Raw genomic sequence first — 18,392 nt, forward strand, 5'->3', positions numbered from 1 at the left:
TCCTTCTGATAGAAATCTGCTACCTACGCTACGATGTGCATAAATTGGGCCGGAAAAACATCTCGTCAAGCGAGCTGCAATAATGTACAACACGTCACAGATACAAAGTAACCCAACCGAAACGCTCTCACACATGAAGTACAGGTCTTTTACAAAGTTTGTATGATACCTTGCCAATCATTGTCCTCATTACCCAATGATCCAGCATTACCACTGCCGCCACCACTAGGATCCAAAATTCCAAGATTCGTGTTCATGTCGGTAGGTGCATTATCGAAATTCCATGTTGAGAGACCATCGTCAAAAGGCCACCAATTGTTCCAATCGATATTCGCTCCTAGGGATTCATCCGTACTTTCCAATAACCAATTACCCAAGTCTGGTAATGGGAGTGGATCTAAGGAGAAAGTCAACGACGGGTCGAGTGCAGGTTGCAACGCGGAGACCGTAAGGCTCTCATTGTTGGTGGAGTGTATGTCTTGTGTATCAGTCATAGGTATAGCCAAAGCAGGTCGAGCTTGGATGTTATCGATCTCTCGTGCGACAGTCTGTACGTCTTCCAGGTTGTTATTATCATCATGTATTCCATCCTGAGCTGATGACTGAGTTTCAGTAGGAAATCCTTCAATGTTGAACCTGTTCAAACGCCTTAGGAAAGCAGAGTGAAAAGCGATGGTATGTGTAGGTGAGATAGTGAGACGTTCCAATTTATCTGCTGCCTTTTGGAACAGGCCAAATATGTAAGAGAGTGAATGAGGATCCAGGATGGTAGACGCAATTTTGGTATCGAAGACCTATGATTCGTATGAGAATACACAATACACTCTCAGTGCAATTGATAAAGGTTGAAAGTGATGGTAAGAAGACTAACCTTGTAAAGGAAGAAAGAAGCATATGCGAAATATAGGTGTTTGGAATCTGAAAATCACCAGCATTGAGATGATCAGTAAGATTCATCGTATACGAGTGATACACCAAATGGAGACTCACCTGGGGCATACCTTAACGAATCATCGTTTAACACACACATTGTAGCCAATATGCCCAAAGAACCATTAATACAAGCTGCCAAAGCTTCTCGTCTTTCTCTTTCTTGGTTCTCTTCTACAGTAGAATCACCGGCTGGGTTGGAATAACGGAAAGAACGCTGGACCCATCTATGTGCGATGTAGGACAAAGGCAGATTACTCTAAGTGTATTGTCATTCTTGCGGGGAGAACGCAGGGATGACATACAATGACTTTGGCATGTAAGGCTGTGAGATTAGCATGGATTGTGATTTCAGGATCTGGTCCATTCAGAATCGTTAGCGAGTAGGCCAGGCTACACACATGTCAGATAAGCAGGAAGAAGTAACGACTCACCGCGCTGTGTCTGTACCTTCACCCAAGCATCCGAATCTTTTTCAAAAGTATGATAAACCGATCGCAGATCCAGACCATAATTGCCAGGTCCAGACTCGTTATCCTTATCTATAGCTTCTATGCTGACAGCTAGAACCCTTCGTAGAGATACATTGCTGGCCAGCCGATAATCCACTGCGATGCATATCGGCGAATAAATAAAGCTTTCGCTATATGGTGCAAAGGGGGATGTGGGTCATCAGGTGATTGTCACTATAGGTGAGGGAAGGACTCACCTAGATCGTATCAAGTGATCTTCAGGCATCATACTTGGTTTAGCGGTTTGACCACAGTAGTTGAAACTAAAACATTCTAGAATAAGGCACATCTCAAGATGGACGATGGAAGAGCAGACAAATCCACCTTTTATCGGCTACATACAAAGCAAGCCATATCCTCTGACGATTCCTATTATGCCTTTCATCGTAATCTGGTCGAGGTGATGATAAGTCGAGATCGACTGCCATCCGACTAATGTTCCGACTCAGCTATGAATTATAAATCCTGGAGACAACGATAGACATACCATGCCTAAACAAAAAGACACATACATTTCAGTATGAATGGCTCGTGAACATGATACTAGGTCAGAAGTGAGCTCACCATGCCAAGAAGTAGAAACGCATTCTCATTTTCCGCTTCTTTGAATTCTGTCAGGACGAACCTATTATTCAGACATCAACAAGTCAGTCCTCAGTTTGGTCACGACCAAGACAGAGGGTGACTCAGAACGAGACGCACAGAGCTTGGACAGTCTGTTCGGACCTTATGTCATCTGCGAATACTCTCAATATTTGATCTTTTGCCAGAGCCAGACACTTCTTGTGGGTGAAATAGTTGATCTTTGGTGAAAACTTGGCTGCGATCGCTAGTATCACGCAAAATAGGAAAGAGGAAGTGCGCTGAACGTAATCTGAATGAGATAATATCAGTGAGTGGATGAAGGAGGGTTATAGCAGAGTTTGTGACTTGCGATAGGTATGTAATTGTGGATCGAATATGTATACGTTGGGTGAAATCTTGTCCATGAACCTGCGAAGAGGATCATGAACATGGGGTATCAGCAGCTATATCGGCAACAGTCACGGAAATGCCGAAGTGAAGGATCGAGGACAGATAGAGTGCTTCAGACAGATCTGACGATCTCAGTCTGTATGATAAGGATCGTGAGATAGAAGCAGAAAGAAGAGATGAACAAACAGACAATTGAAATAACTCCTTTGCAGTGACTTCATCAATATACCCACACGTTATTGGATCTTCCCTCCACAACGAGAACCCTTGGGTGTTGCTACCAATCTTGGCTGTATCTCTCTTTTCCTCTGAGAAGATTTTGGAGATGGACGATGTCCTCCTTATCGAGGGACCTATATCCGTATAATTATACTTCGTATCCTGACTCTGATAGGGTGTGGGATGAGAGGTTATCCGTATGCTTGAGGTGGGCGTGGGTGGAAGATACGCTCTGACTTGGTATCTCAATCCATCATCATCATTCTCCAAGGAGATTCCACGTTCGTGACGATGTTGATGCTGGTGTGGACGAATGGACGAAGACGAGGTGGAAGAGGTTGTCTTGAACTCCAAAGAGACTTGAATCGCATTCCCCTTATCCTTGCCTTTGTCCTTGAAATCGTTATTCACTTCTTCTTCAGATACCTTGACCCGTTTCTTCTTTAACCTCGCTCTTACGCTATCCGAAAGTCTGATTGAATATACACGTTAATCATCAATATCTCAAAATATCCATAACGGCGATAGGTCATACTGGGTGGAACTCACTTCGTACCGACTTTCCGTCCCCTCTGATGGGGTACGACCTCACATTTGGCATTCGCACTCACGCAGCTCTGACATGGTTGGTCGGCTTTCCTACCTAGACATTTGGTCTATCGAGAGTGATGTTAGCATTAATTCGGATCACCGAGTTTGCATTGGAGTGATCGAGCTCACCTTTCTGGATCTACAACGTAAACATGCCCTATGCTCAAGGGTTAGATCAGCTAGTGTCTCTCCTCATGACGTGCACGAAATACCTACGGTTGTGTACTCGTGCTGGCCGATGACATATTGACATGATGATATGATGTCGACTTCAAGGCATAATAAGATGAATGCTGTTTATAGGAAGGAGCTTTCATCTGTTCCGGTAAATGTGATTCACTTCCGACTGCTCACCCACCCACCCCCACTGCAACCTACAATGGTGCATCTTGGGGTCAAAGAATGATTGTGTATAGATGCATGAAATCATATATGCATACAGTATTCACACCCGTGGATCATCAGCACCTAACGTGCCATCTGCATATCATTCCGGCTCCTGTCATTATTTCTATCCAAAACAAGACTATAGCTCTCTGATCTTTGCCTTCCCTCTTTATCCTCCGAGCTCAAGTTCGGACTCGAGTTTTGAGGTAGCGTACTATTCCTCAGTGCACTCTCCACTTTGTGTGGGTTCAGCGCTTGCATCTGACCAGGTCCAGGCGAAGGACTCTGCCTTCTCGATATAGGAGGGGTCTTACCGAGCCCTAATGGGTTTGGACTAGGTGTTCTTCTACTTCTGTTGCCACCACTACCGTGATTTTTAGATGCGGAAGTAGACGTGGATGTAGTCCATAAGAACCAATTTGTTGAGTTCAGATTCAATCTCGATTCCTCTTTCTGTTTTTCCTCTCGTCTCTTTTCAAAGGCTGCTCTATATCTCTCATAACCTTCCCTAAACGATTTATCTACCCTAGAAGAGAATATCAACTCTCCACGGGGATTAGACGAGGGAGGTATCGTAGCCATGACGTTGGCTGAATTGGATACCTTTCTAGAGGATGCAGAAGAAGCAGAGGAGGTGACGGGCTGGCCTTTACCGCCTAAGAATGGTTTGGAAGATTGGTTGAGTGGATTAGAGCTTGCAGGGGTTACTGGGGAGGCGGATGGCGAGGAATTTCGTAAGAATGGGATGTAGGTCAGGAACGAGGACTTCGGTCGTCTCATGTTGAGATGCATGTTCAGTGGTCGGAGGGCTTTGTTGGAATGGGTGATGTAACTATACGTGCAATAACATGACATTGATCAGTATTTAGCAAGTCGCCAGGAGACAGTACAGAAAAAAAAACATTTGGTTCGTCGGTCGAAGGAACTCACCTTTGAGCATATTTGATCTTCTCCTCATACATCCCACTCGCAAAGAACAGCACTAGCGTGACCGACACAACGGCAAGGGAAGCTTGGAGGGCTCTGATCCGCAGGTTGCTCTGTCAGACAGTGCACGACTATACGTCAGTACCTGCTCCACAGATGGATAGACTAGTAGACAGATAGATTGTGATGAGTGATGAACTTACTTTAGGTGGAACAACGAACAATTGATATAACATAAACCCCCAAGCCCCTATGAAAGTATATAAAAACACTAAAAAACATGAACAACCAGGAATTGATCAGTATCTGCCCATTGTCCATGTTGTAGGTGGTCGACTATGCGGACATATGGAAAATAGTGGACAGCCAGCTCACCTTGATACCTCTTTCTCCTCTTCCGCAACATCTCAGCATTGCTTTTCAACCTCTCTTCGAACAACAGCAAATCCCGGTAGGTAGCTGTATCCGCCGGTGGGTAATAAGGTGCAAGAGGGTGAGGTCGATTGGGCGTTGAAGCGCCCGAAGGGGAGAGTGTAGTCTGTAGAGTAAATAGCAAGATACATGAGCATCCACTCGAGATTTATGTCATGCTTACAATGGGTTCCTCTTGGAGAAGCGATCGGAAAGACACTTACATTACGGATCGACATGTTCAGTGTTAATTGGAGGTTATTGATGATCCCGTATGGCGAGAGCACCCATTCTATCTATATCCTCGATCCAAGCAATTCAGACGGCGCTCAGAGGATCAGTTCTGCTGGTAGATGTGCATATATAAGTCACTTGTCGTATGCTGGATGATATTTGTTGGTGTGTTATGAGGTTGAATAACCAAGAACCAGAAAGACAACCATCATCACCTTCAGTGATCCGGTTATATATTCATATTCATACACGCACTGGGAGTCGCCACGTGGGGACATTTTGTGCAACCCCACCAGAATGGATGCCAATCAGGCGAGATAAAGTTCATGCATGATATTGTATGTAGCTGACACATACATCCGCATCGCTACTGAAAAGCTACATAGGTGTATAAGCACTATAATGTGACGGGTATCGATGTGGGTTACAAGGTTCACGTCCGACTATCCGTCTCCGACATGGTCATTTTCAGTATATCCATCGCGCTTTTCCCCTTCAACCCGCTCTGGGTATAATCATCCGCATCCTTATAGTCACTCTTCACTTTGTGAACACCTGTTGCTGGTTGAGGGTTGGGGATCCTGATGGAAGCTTGAGGAGGTGAATTCGAAGAATCCAACTTGAAATCATCATTATCCAAAGTCATTCTTCTTTCTCTTTTCTCTTCTCCAACGGGAACACCATGAACCTGGGGTCTTAGCGTATCAGGCGACGAGAATGCCAATAGCAGATTAGCGGCTTCCTCAGGAGGCATATCTTTGAGCTTCTCCCGGGTATTTGTGGGGGGAAGGGTCAACGTAGGTGGAGAGTATCTCATAGTTCGCTGCGATAGACTATCGGCTGGTGAAGGGAGATCTAGGTTAAACACACCGCCGAATAATGACATGCCGCTAATGGGAGCTAGGAACGGCGAAGGATCAGATAGATAGGAACCAGAGCCACTGCCATGTAATCCCGAGCTTGAACTGGATGTAGAGGCAGAGGTAGAGGTAGAAGGGTGACCGCTTAGGAATGGTGAAGTAGGAGAAGGTGCGGGGAAAGGTAAAAATATGGGATTATTACTTTGAGGTGGTGGAGGTGGTCTAGAGACAGGTGGTGGGGGAGTAGGTGAATGATTAGCTGTCTGAGATAGTAAAGATGCGACGGATGGTGAAGCGTGACGAGAGATGGATTGAGCTTGTCGGATAGCCTTGGTCAGCGGAGGAGGCAGGTTGGCTTCAGGTTCAGTCTCGTTGGGATCTTCGTTATTGAGGTTCTCATTATCCGGTCGAGGTGAGGGGTACGGTGAAAGTGCGTGTGCTTGTATATGGGGATTAGTAAATTGCATTGTCTGAGAATGGGAATTAGATCGATGTTGAGTCTGCTGATTATATTGGTGATGCTGCTGATTTGACGTTGACTGTCCGACATTTTGCTTGTCTCTGGTACACTGTATTCTTGAGGATCCGACGAAGGTGTCTTTCGCACCGAAATCTTCTCCTCCATCTGGGGATCCAGCTTGATCGTCTTCATCCTCATCGTCCGGCTTGGAAGTATTATTCATCGAAGGGATGTTGAAGCCATGCTGAGTAATGATCGATTCTAGATGGACAATATGCTGTTTCAGATTCATCATGTGCGCTACGGTTCGTTCCAGAACCTAACACAAAGCACAGAAACCATCCACGTCAGCTTGACACCGGACTCTGGTAATGTGAATGGCGCAAGACATAATGGAGACATGAGTACTCACCTCCAACTTAAATTCTCCAGTTTTACCTCCATCTTCCCCTAAACCCGGTACCATCCTTCTCAATTCGCCCAGCGCAGCATTGATTTTCTCCCTCCTTCTCCGCTCGATCAACGAGTGATTAGCTTTTCTTAAGGCCTCTCGTGATTGCTTAGTAGGTTTCCCATTATGAGATTGGCCATTAGAGGTTGAAGGTTGTTTACGTTTCCCTCCAATCACTCCAGAGGCAGATTTCCTGCTGGTAGAAGAAATGGTCTTCGGCACGTATTCGTCGTCTTCTTGATCTTGGTCAACTGATAAGCTGGAGATACTAGCTGAAGGTGATGATTGCTGCTGCATCAGATGCCTTGATAGAAGTGCAGAATGAGTCGCAGGTGCAGGAGCGATAGGTTGTGGACCTGATTTCCTCTTGCGATTGGAAGGGATTGTCGGTGGTGGCATGTTGATTGAAGGCGAGGTAATGGCCCGTGGTTGACTGTGAAGATGAGACTGTGAAGTGTGATGTTGTCGAGCAGAAGAAGTACCTTGGAAGTGTCCAGGAGAGAGGGAAGCAGTAGGCAACGTTCCTTGCATGACTAGTGTCATACTTTCTATAGAATATATACTAAGCTTGACTCATCGAATCAGCCAAGTGTCGTGTGCTAATAGATTATGAAGGGAAGTTGAAGAATACTCGAGTATCGGTCGCACGAGTGATACTATGGTGAATCTCTGTTATGAAACGTGCGCATCACCGGTGGGAACCAAGTTGATATCTAATTTTTGCCTCATATCTCACGCACGAGCGTTTGGCAGTGACCTTTTTTGTTGTTTCGTGTTACGTTCGAAGAGGATGAAAGTGAAATTGAACAACAAGAAAAGGAGGTAAGTATGGTTGATGACCTTGACTCCTTGACCAAGGATGTCATGGAGGGATTGGGGTGCGTGGTGCAGTTGTTTATCAGTCGAAGGGTCGCCTATTTCGCTCCTCGCTCATGTACAGAACGTATTTGCAGTATACTGCAAAGGGGCAGGTATCACACGACATGGTGACATGCATGTTCTTCTTCTCCGATCCATCAGATCGCACATGTGTGAGATGAGTGGTGTAAGAGTAAGAACATGGGTCGTGTGAGTTTACTCATCGTGATAAGGAACGCACGTTCGTTATTTCTGCCGGAACCACTGGACGAGAAGAACATTCCTTAAGACCTCCTGACTTGCATCTCACCATTGGTCCGTCAATTTGATAACCTTTCGTGATCGACATATTCTCCCCGAAGAGTATTTCATGATATTGGTCCTCTTCAAAGCTCGATTGGCTCGACCTGATAGATGACACAAGAGGATATATCATGGTTCCAAATTACAGTATCTGTGCAATGCCAACCGAGCTACAGTGAGTGACAGTGACGTCATGTCGATCATACAGCCTGCGGATCGAATTATCGGAACCACCAATCTTCAAGTGATGATAGCTCATCTTCGTCCTGAAGGCCAAAAGAGACAATCATACGATCCATGCATAGCTTTTCGAGAAGCTCAGAGACATATATCGGGCCACTCTCCCGACTAGCGTGGGTGCGAACGATGAACATGCCGGCAAGCAGCATGATTGAATCGAGGTACGCCGATTGATATTGGCATTCTGCACCGCCTTCGGACCTGCTCTAGTCTCATTCTTCGGCGATGTGGCGATGTGTGCGTTGTTCGATGAGATACATATGCTGCATCTAAAAGTGACGGCAAGTCACATGTGTTGCAGTACGATGCGATGCGAACAAGCGGGTGCCGAGTAATTCGGGTCATGCTGGAAACATATGCATGGTACATATAAAGCGTAATGTTAACATACCCAACCAATTCGAATTTCTATACCTACAACGACAACGACAGTTAACATATAGACAATCAACCATGTTCAAGAAACTTACCTTGCTCGCTTCTGCTCTACTCCCACTCGCACAGGGGGCACCATTTGAGCACGGAGCATCTCAAGTAGATAAAAGATCTACCAATCTCCAATGCGTTCAGTACCAATACGGAGGTACGTACTCGACTGCTCATCTTATCAAAATGACATGATAACATTGAGGCTCATCTTGTTCCATGTACAGGTCCATTCACCTCTACTGGTTCCAACGGGTTCATCCACTTATATTCCAATATCACGCAATACGATCCCGATACGCAGAATACCTCATTTAACGAATCCCGCCTGGGTAGTTCGGAGGACGGTACGATCGAGCCTTGTGGAGATTGTCGAACGACCGAATTGTTCGGGTTTGAAGTTTGTCAGACTAGAGATAGAAAGGCATTCGATGGGTTGTAAGTCTAAGTCTAAGTCTGGATGTCATTATGACGAATCTGGTATGATTTTCCGCTGGACTAAGCTGATATCCTGTACACCTTGGGGGATTTGTGTTTGTAGAGAAAATTCGGCCAATTTCTTCTATGGTCATTTGACCTACTACAACGTAGGCCTATTCCAATGTCTTACGGCGACCAGTACAGGGGACGAGAATGGATTCGAAGGGTCAGCCTTGACTTTGAAAGATTGCGAATACGATTATGAGAATGCCGCTGCTTCTGGACAATACTTCGAGTGAGTACATTACAACACACCTCATTCAACATTAAGTCAGATTTGTAATACAGATGAACTGACTTTCGATCTGTCTTCAGAATGTCAATCTCAGATCAAGGATATTGGTACGCTCATTTAGTCGATGAGAATACGTGAGTCCTCGTCTCAAGTTTGTATGCGGTTCATGAAAAGTCTTCTGACCATTTCATGGAACGAAAACAGAGTATACGGACCTACACCTGAGCTCAACAACAACGGGTCTCTCGTACTATACGATGTGATCGGTGCCAATAAGACTTTCACCTTCTTCGGATTCAAGGCTCAACAGTTCTAGATAGATTCTTTCAGCAGTATTGAACGGACAATAGACGGTTACAGTGGAAGGTCCTTTGAGTGAATAATACTCAATCGAGACATTTTCCTAGATATAAACATGTAACTAGCTGTATGAATACAGATGCCAACAGCTTGTAATCGATCACCTGACGGACACTGTATATCTCCTGTTCAGATTAGCGAGACGTAAAACGAAACATTGAAGGGGTAGATCAAATTGATATGTACTTTACAACAGCCTCTTAACACCGAAACAATATCGATCCCATTCAATGAAGACCGACTAAGTATGCAGTACAATTAGTCAAAAGAGGTTGGACCAAACCAGACTGAATTGCAATGTGGATTGTGAAACGTTTGATCATGAAACGCTCTAATCAATTTTGTGCTGTCCGTGCAACCGAAGTTGTTATGCAGAAAGATGCATGTTCAGATATAAATATAATGCTTCAATTTTATGCCCCTTCCCTTCACTGTATATAGGATGATTCACCTAAGCGCAAGAAGAAGTGACAGAACAAATTACTATTCAGGTAGAACCACAAAACATCGAAAACAAGACAAAACAAGACGAAATTATAGGATACAATTTGTTCGAAGGAAGAAGGAAATGTCCCGTTTTACTTCAGTACTCTACGCTACTCTATGAAAACTTCCTCTACCAGTTAGCGAAAACGCCTTTACCTCTTCTCTTCATAGTCCCCTCATTCTTGTTAGGTGAATGGACTATCCTCCTTTCGTTCCTCCTTCTGATCGATGCCGAACCACTGTCGAACCTCTTGGCGTTTGAAGGTTTGGTAGCCGCCTGAGCTCTGAACACCGAGTATGTACTGTTGATGGTTCCTCCACAAACTTGGTTGGAGTCTCCTGAACATTTGGTGGAACAGCTTGAAGAGGCTGCGGAAGTGAGACCATCAAGCGAGTTGGAACATCCACAAGTGTTTCCTCCGGATAAACCAGAGTAAGTGTAGTAGTTGGCATTACACCAGATCTGACACATCGACGGAGTAAGGTTATCGTGTCCTGTCATTACCGCTGAGGAGAATACGGTGTTTCCTCCAGTCCAACAGCCCAAAGCGGTACCGGTTGGGATAGCCGCGTTGGAGCTGGTAGTGGAAGAAGATTGGATGACCGTGGTGGAAGTAGCGGTCACAGCTGATGAAGCTGGAGCTTTGCTAGAGGACGAAGAAGCAGCAGCAACGGACTTGGATGAAGAGGCTGGCGCAGCGGAGCTGGAAGTGACACTTGAAGTAGCCGGTTTCGTCACAGCCGAAGTTATGGCTGAGGCCGCAGTCGAGGTAGAGGTGACACTGACAGTACCGCCAGTAGCGATCGCGCCGCCACCGGGCATCGAGGCTTTCGAGCTGGAGGCGTTGGAGCTAGCAGGTTTGGAAGTACTGCTAGAGGCTGCAGCAGCGGCAGAAGAGGAAGTGGCCTTGGAGGCAGAACTGCTGCTACTAGAAGACGCCGCCATGGAGACGGAACTGCTACTAGAAGAGGCAGCGGCTGAAGAAGCGGGTTTGGACGATGAGGAAGACGAGGCGATGGTGACCGATGAAGCTGCTCGAGAAGAGCTGCTACTGGCGGCGACAGAGGAGACTGAGGCTGAGGCAGATTTAGAGGCTGAGACCGAGCCGGACGTACTTGCTGAACCAGTGATACTTGCTGAGGCTGAAGCGGAGACCGAGGCGGTGGTGTTGGAAGATGCTCCAGCGACAGAGTAGAGAGACATCTTACCTCCAGCACCACAAGCTTCAGTGGGGGCACCAGGACACTTGCTAGTACACTGAGAGTCGGGTAACAATGCGGTGACAGGTTTGGTCGTACCGCAGTAACATTGAGTACCAGCTTCAGTACCGTAGTTGTTGTATCCGGCAGCAACACAGATCTTTCGACATGCGTCACTTGACATACCACCGTTGGTGATAGAGTAGTTGGGCAAGACTCTGGGACTACCATCGTTGACACAACCGACGTAGTTGGCTGGGAAACCTGCTGGAGTGTCCGAGCCGGCACCGGTGGTATCGTAGATGGACCAAGCGGAAGAGAAGGTTGCACCACAAGTCTCAGTAGTATTACCTTGACAAGGAGCGTTACAAGATGCGGGAGCAGCGGCAGCACCGTAAGTGGCGCTATTACCACATACACAAGTGTTACCGTTGGTTGTACCTGCGATAGAGAATCCACCATTCCGACAAGCTCGTCGACAAAGTGAAGCAGTCATGTATCCACCAGAGTATGACAATGATGGTGCTTGACCGAAAGTACCTTGCGAGTAACATCCCTTGAGGCCTTCAACAGCTGGTGTACTGGTGGTTGCGTTGAGAGTCGAATAGACCGAGAGAATGTTTCCACTACCACAGATACCGACTTTACCAGCACAAGCTTGGTTACAAGCGCTTTCAGCTACTCTGTAACCACCAGAAGTGGGGTCGAGTTTGGCGGCACAGTAACATTGACTGGCGTATTCGGAACCGGCGTAAGCGTATCCGAGAGCCTTACAGTTGGAGATACAGAGATCGTTGGTCATACTTGATGAAGAGAAGTAGTAAGATGGTAACATCCTTGTCGAACCTTCTCGGAAACAACCGACATACCCGGTCGAGTTGGAATTGACAACGAAGTCGGCGGACTTGATACCAGTGTTGGCCAATTCGTACGCAGCGATCGTAGTAGCGGTACCACAGTTTTGAGTAGAGTTACCGGAACATGGGTTGTTACATGAAGCAGAGGTAGTGACGAGGGTAGGAGCGACACTGGAACATTTACATTGATTACCGTTTCTGATACCAGCGTAGGCTGATCCTCTGGCGTAACACCATTGGTTACATGAGTCGACGGACATCCAATCACTGACGTAGGAGTTACCATTGAAAGTCGAGTCGTCGGTGAAACAACCAAGGTAACCTCTGATACCGTTGTTGGCGACTGCTCCGGTGGCATTGTAAAGGTCCATGTAGCCGGAAGCACCACAGGTTTCGTTGGCGTTACCTGCACATTGGGTGTTACAAGCCGAAGTAGGAGCTTTGGCACCATTGGCAACCTTGTTGCCACAGAAACATTGGTTTCCGGATTCGGTACCAGCGTATTGGTAACCTTGATTGGCACAAGCGACTCGACAAGCCTTGGCGGAGAGAGGATTGGCGGTGTACGAGTAATCTTGTAGAGTTCGGGCGCTGCCGGAATCAGTCCAACATGATACCCAACCATCGGGCTTGTTGATAGTAACAGTGACTTCGGAAGTGTTGTAGACAGCGGCTTGGGTTTGACCACCACAGTATTCAGTACTGTTACCACCACACTTGTAGTATTGACATGAACTTGACGGGTATTTTTGTGTAGCACCAGTCCAAGAGTTACCACATCCACAGTATTTAGAGAGGTAGACTGAAGCGAGGCCGTACCCGAATTCACTACAGGTGGTTCGACATTTCTCGATGGTCATACCACTGTCATAATAGGTGTAACCGGTAAGACCTCTGTTGGAATTCTCGTAACATGTGATGTAGTCGGCAGCGGAGACACCAGGCATGACGGCACTCATCGTTGAGTTATCGAGAGTGTATGCTTCAAGATATCCACCAGCACCGCAGGTCTCGGAAGAGTTACCGGAACAGACCTTGTTACACTGCAGGCTAGACACGTATTGGGTGGTGGTAGGGACATTGTTACCACATCGACATTGGTTACTGTTCTCCACACCGGCGTAAGAGTAACCGAGCTCCATACAAGATTGTTTACAGATCTCGACGGACATCGGGTTCACAGTGTAGGAGTAGTAATTCTGGAAGGCAATGTTGGAACCGGAGTCTTGGAAACAACCGAGATAACCAGCAGGTTTACTGGCTTTGACAGTAGCCGCCGTGATATTGGCTGAAGCGGTGGTGTAAAGATCCATAGCGTTGGTACCACCACAAACAGCTGTCGAATTACCGGTACAGGCGGTCGAGCATTGGCTGACGGGGAGTCGTTGAGTGATCTGAGGTGAGTTACCACAGTAACATGTTTTACCATTCTCGACACCAGCGTAAGAATAACCCAACTCGGAACATCCGTTGATACAGGATTGAGGGGTGATAGTACCAGACCAGTAGTTGTTGGTCAGAGCGAGTCGTCCACTGAGATCTTGGTAACAACCTTGCCATCCAGGTGGGTGGTAAACCGATGACTTCTCGATACTGGCCGCGGTGATATTGTATACTGAAGATCGGTAGTAATCACCACATTTTTCGGTGGAGTTACCGGTACAAGCGACGGTACAGTAAGAGGAGGGTACAAGGGATCCAGTACCGAAGTTCCAGTCATTACCGCAGTAGCACCATTTAGCAGAGGTGGTTAGAGCCCAGTTGGTGTTGAGGTTGTGACAAGCAGCGATACAGGTCTCAGTGGTCATAGAGCTCGATTGGAAATTGTAAGTGGAAGCGCCAAGAAGACCTGCCGAAGCCGTACCAGGGTTGTTGTAACAGCCGACATATTGAGTGCCGTCAGCGAGGGTAGTGGTGTTTTGGGTGGTTCCATTGGCAGCATACCAAATGTTGAAGATGTAACTACCACCACATTGTTGGGCACTGTTACCAGGACAAGGGGTCGAACACATTCCGGGGTAAACACTTGCAGAAGGTCGGATAGCGTTACCACAGACACAATTCCATGCACCGACTTGTCCGGTACCGGCAAATTGGTAACCAGCCGCGAGACAAGACTGTTGACAGGACTCGACGGTCATCGAAGAATCTGTGTAAGAGACTCCACCAGTGAGTGCAGTGATTTCTTTCAGACAGGCGATGTTGTGCCATCCAGGGGTGGTAGGGTATTTGAATACCTTGTTGTCCGCAGCCGAGGCGACGTATGGTCCATCAGTACCTGTCATTTTGGAGACGTCGAGACCAGCAATCGCAGGGTTACAGCCGGGTTTGTCACCAGTAGCACCCCAAAGCGGGTTACAACCGGGAAGTCGAGGAATAGGAACGTTGTCCACGTTGCCAAATGATTCTTGCAACTCTCCTCTTTCGGGTTTACAAGCTTTTGCCGCCGCGTCATCCATAGTAGGAGCCAAGACGGGGCATTCACCCATTTGCCTAGATAGATTGTCAATTTGGAAACATTTGCATAAACAGAAATGGCTTCTACTCACATTGAGTGATAGACACCGACACATGTACCGTTGGCGTTAAGAGCTTTGTTAAGAAGAGCTTGGTCCCAACCTTCAACAAAATCACCATGTACACCGTAACCAGTGGTATCACCGTTCGCCCAAGCAAGTTTACCAGCCAAAGCTTGTCCAGGGTTATAGTTCGAGGTGGACCAGGTGTACTCGAGTTGGATGGCAGGAAGTCGGACGGGGTGAGACCAAGGACAAGAACCTGATCGGACACCATTGTCTGGCCAGCTCATGTGGGAACCATCAGACTTGTAGAGGTTCAATCCGTCCCAACAAGGTGGGAAGTACAACTCGGTCTTCATACCGTAGGGACAGTCTCGGTTGAAGTTGAAACTGGTGCCAATCAAAGAACCAGAGAAATCTTGGTTGATTTGACAAGTAAAGGTGACCACGTTGGTCGGTGATTTATTGTTGGGGTCACCAGTCAAGATTCGAAGACCCTTGGGGAAAGGACTAACGTTCTGGTATTGAGAGTTTCGAGACAAGAAGTAGTAGAATCGAGCCAAGATTGGTACAGGCACAAACTTGTTGGTGTCGGTGTCGATAACGTAAAGGTCTAAAGAGGACACCAATCAGAGAAGAAATGAAACGATGCAAGTCAGGAACTCACTGGGCATCCAATAGTTGGACTTATCGGCCTGTTGTCTAAGAGATGAACACGACGCAGCAGAATAGTAGTCCGAGTTATAAAATGCCGACATTCTAGAACCACCAATGATCTTGTGCATATGCGAAGATTGCTGGTTTGGTGATACAATAGGATCAATCTCCTCGTTGGCGAGGACATAGATGTAATCCAGATGCCAGGCATCATCTTGTGCTTGCACGAAGACAGCCGAGGCGAGGAAAGCGAAGATGTAAATGAATCGGGAGAACATCTTGTCCAAGGTGCCTTGAGTCGGGGTCAGCTACAGACCGATCGATGTACGAGACGATGGAGAGACCTACTCTAGCGGACCCGTTCACGCCTTATCTGTTATTATAGAAAGAGTTTTATTATAGTGCTAATGAGCGAATGTTATCTTGAAGTAATTGTTGACCTTGAACGACCTATACTCGGTATAAATCGTGTGTCGGAATATCAGATCTAGCTAAAGATGAAGAATGTGGGCGTTTTTTGGTGGCGAAGAGGACTATCAGAGCCAGTCTATATAGTCTTGAATCTTTGTATCCGATCGGCGAGGTTTCAATGATGATGGACCCAGACTTTGGATAAAACCACCAGTGGTTTCTTTTTTTGGGTTTTCTTCCGATTGGCGGAAGAAGTAGGCCAGATTCAATAGGTGTAAGGAGTGAAGGAGCGACAATGGACGATGTACGATGGAGAAAGATAAAAAGGCAATGAAGAAAGAAAAAAGAAACCGGAGCAAGCTTGAATGAAGAAAGTTAGAATGTCTTTAACTGTTTGCGGCGAAACAGGTTTTTTAAGACACCAACCGATCGACAGGTCCGAAGTAGCACTGATGCACGGTCGAAGGAAATCAATCTCGTACAAGTAAATACACGAACGCCACCTGAACAAGCGGTTTGCTCTCTCTCTGAGATTCCCCTTAGACCCTTATTTTGACCCTAGGAATTACTTCACCGTTACTCTGGCTCTTTCAAACTTCAGTTAGCGTTCTGATTTATCATTTACCACATGTTCTCGTTGTGCATGGTTCAGTAGCCGCGGCAACACCACCACATTTACTCCATTGATTCGAGACTTTGCATCACTATTGAACGAATGAGACACTTTAGCGCATTTCCAGTGATATTTGGTTCATTCATCTGTGTTGGATGTTACTGTACCAAGAAGATGGATCGCCGGATGATGATCGGGTTGATTGAGTGTCTAATTAGAGGAATGTCTGATAGAGAAGATCTACTTATGTCAATTGAAAGCCACCCGCAACAGGAAACTTCTACGTTGGTGACAAGAACCTTAAATTCAGGTGTCAAGAACCTTAAATCGGGTGAGTTGACGTTATGACGCGTTGGTTCCTGGTAGGAAAGCAGCGACGCCTTTACACGTGCAGTGAGACAAAATCCGAATGAATGATAGGGTTCAATATCAGAGAGTAAACAAAGATTCCAATTAAATATTCAGGTATCTTAAACAAGTGGCTGTAAATGATCAACGCCACCACTAAAGCAGACCTTCTAGAAAACAATTCGAGGTAAACAAAGCAACCGTACCGTGTGTAAGTTCAGTTAGACTGTCCGAATAGCGAAGACCGGATCACCGAGTATATTATTTATGAGATATCTGGAGTAATTATAGAACCAGATTTGACTAAGATATGTTATCCGGGGACCTAGCTTCGGCTGCGTAGTGGTAAGCTTCATCGATGTCTCGAGAAGTTATGAGATGTTAGCACTGGAATCGGACCACGATGTATACCCACTGTAATGAACGCCCAAGATGAATCGGAGTAACCTCGATGAACGAGATGACGCATTGGTGGCTCGATCGGTCCTGCCAGCCATCTTGACCACATTCGTCACTACGTTTACCGTAAGTCGATCTTGGTGGCACTTAAGGGTGCTTGAAATACTGGGTGATCCAGCATAGCACTCAAATGGTGCAGTGCAACCGCATGGTTGCCTGTTTCGGCCACTCCCTATTCCAGCAATTCCACGGATTAATCAGATGTGATTCTTCGGCGGCAAGGCTTTTCGGGAACGATTTAGCGAGCTTCTGTATTCTTGGCCACCCCTTGACCACGAACAGATTCCTGCCGTTGCCACCATCAACACAGTCGTCAGCCGCAAACAAGCATAAATTCGATGGCTGAGTGTTCTAGCATTCCTTAATTGGATTCTATCATACTTATAGGTAGGTGACAATCTGTCTTCTTGACTTTCCAGTCATCTATTGCCTCACGGATATCGCAGACTTGGAGCTTCGTTGTGACTCGGTGGCTCTACTCATACGGGGGCGCTAGTATCGAAGAGACCTTAGAGCTCTGAGTTTCCAAGAATGTCTTGGCAACGATAGCTACTAAACATGTGATGCCCGTACATGGCAATGTGACCAAAACCGATGGGATGTACCGGGGGAATTACCTAGATGCAGATCGATGTTTACCTCCTGCGTTGCAACTGAAATGTGTAGAGGGTTCCTCGCCTCGCCTCTTTCCCCCCTCAATCATCTCTCCTCTCCCTCTCCTCGCCCTTCGGTCCTCCTTTTACTCTTCCTTCTCACACAAGCTCAGTATGAATCTATGCAGGAAGTCTAAATCGCGTCTGGTTCAACGAAAGCGGCATTCCACGCAGTCAAAGCATGTTTTCATGAACAGTGTCCATCTCATTATTTGTTCAGAACAGAAATAAGGTATATCTATGTGTTATTAAGTGTATTGAGAGAGGAACTCTATACGACATCCCCAGAGAGAAAGGCACAGCCGTTGAACGATTTTGTCGCGTCTCTTC

General features: G+C 46.5%; 5 protein-coding genes across 5 annotated transcripts; 1 reads left to right on the plus strand and 4 right to left on the minus strand.

The window, feature by feature from the left end:
- Positions 1-149: 149 nt before the first annotated feature.
- On the minus strand, positions 150-3,472 carry I203_100790 (uncharacterized protein; the record flags this gene model as incomplete). The annotated part of the gene is made up of 14 exons (XM_065516731.1): positions 150-794; positions 872-918; positions 991-1,147; positions 1,236-1,288; positions 1,365-1,573; positions 1,640-1,705; positions 1,767-1,891; positions 2,007-2,067; positions 2,145-2,316; positions 2,377-2,435; positions 2,608-3,108; positions 3,186-3,292; positions 3,357-3,384; positions 3,444-3,472. The coding sequence occupies 14 exons, from the start codon at positions 3,470-3,472 to the stop codon at positions 150-152; spliced, it is 2,259 nt and encodes a 752-aa protein (XP_065373549.1).
- Positions 3,473-3,695: 223 nt separating this feature from the next.
- I203_100791 (uncharacterized protein) lies at positions 3,696-5,191 on the minus strand (the record flags this gene model as incomplete). Its single annotated transcript, XM_019149935.1, has 5 exons — positions 3,696-4,446; positions 4,545-4,654; positions 4,745-4,812; positions 4,917-5,079; positions 5,177-5,191. The coding sequence occupies 5 exons, from the start codon at positions 5,189-5,191 to the stop codon at positions 3,696-3,698; spliced, it is 1,107 nt and encodes a 368-aa protein (XP_019000631.1).
- A 428-nt stretch (positions 5,192-5,619) lies between these two features.
- Positions 5,620-7,488, minus strand: I203_100792 (uncharacterized protein; the record flags this gene model as incomplete). Its single annotated transcript, XM_019149934.2, has 2 exons — positions 5,620-6,825; positions 6,919-7,488. The coding sequence occupies 2 exons, from the start codon at positions 7,486-7,488 to the stop codon at positions 5,620-5,622; spliced, it is 1,776 nt and encodes a 591-aa protein (XP_019000630.2).
- Positions 7,489-8,811: 1,323 nt separating this feature from the next.
- Positions 8,812-9,815, plus strand: I203_100793 (uncharacterized protein; the record flags this gene model as incomplete). Its single annotated transcript, XM_019149933.1, has 5 exons — positions 8,812-8,941; positions 9,012-9,222; positions 9,326-9,499; positions 9,580-9,633; positions 9,704-9,815. 5 exons carry the CDS (start codon positions 8,812-8,814, stop codon positions 9,813-9,815), a joined length of 681 nt encoding a protein of 226 aa, XP_019000629.1.
- A 660-nt stretch (positions 9,816-10,475) lies between these two features.
- Positions 10,476-15,856, minus strand: I203_100794 (uncharacterized protein; the record flags this gene model as incomplete). The annotated part of the gene is made up of 3 exons (XM_019149932.1): positions 10,476-14,895; positions 14,952-15,534; positions 15,589-15,856. 3 exons carry the CDS (start codon positions 15,854-15,856, stop codon positions 10,476-10,478), a joined length of 5,271 nt encoding a protein of 1,756 aa, XP_019000628.1.
- Positions 15,857-18,392: the final 2,536 nt, after the last annotated feature.

The sequence above is a fragment of the Kwoniella mangroviensis genome, assembly GCF_000507465.2.
Source record: "Kwoniella mangroviensis CBS 8507 chromosome 1 map unlocalized Ctg01, whole genome shotgun sequence".
Lineage (NCBI taxonomy): Eukaryota > Fungi > Basidiomycota > Tremellomycetes > Tremellales > Cryptococcaceae > Kwoniella > Kwoniella mangrovensis.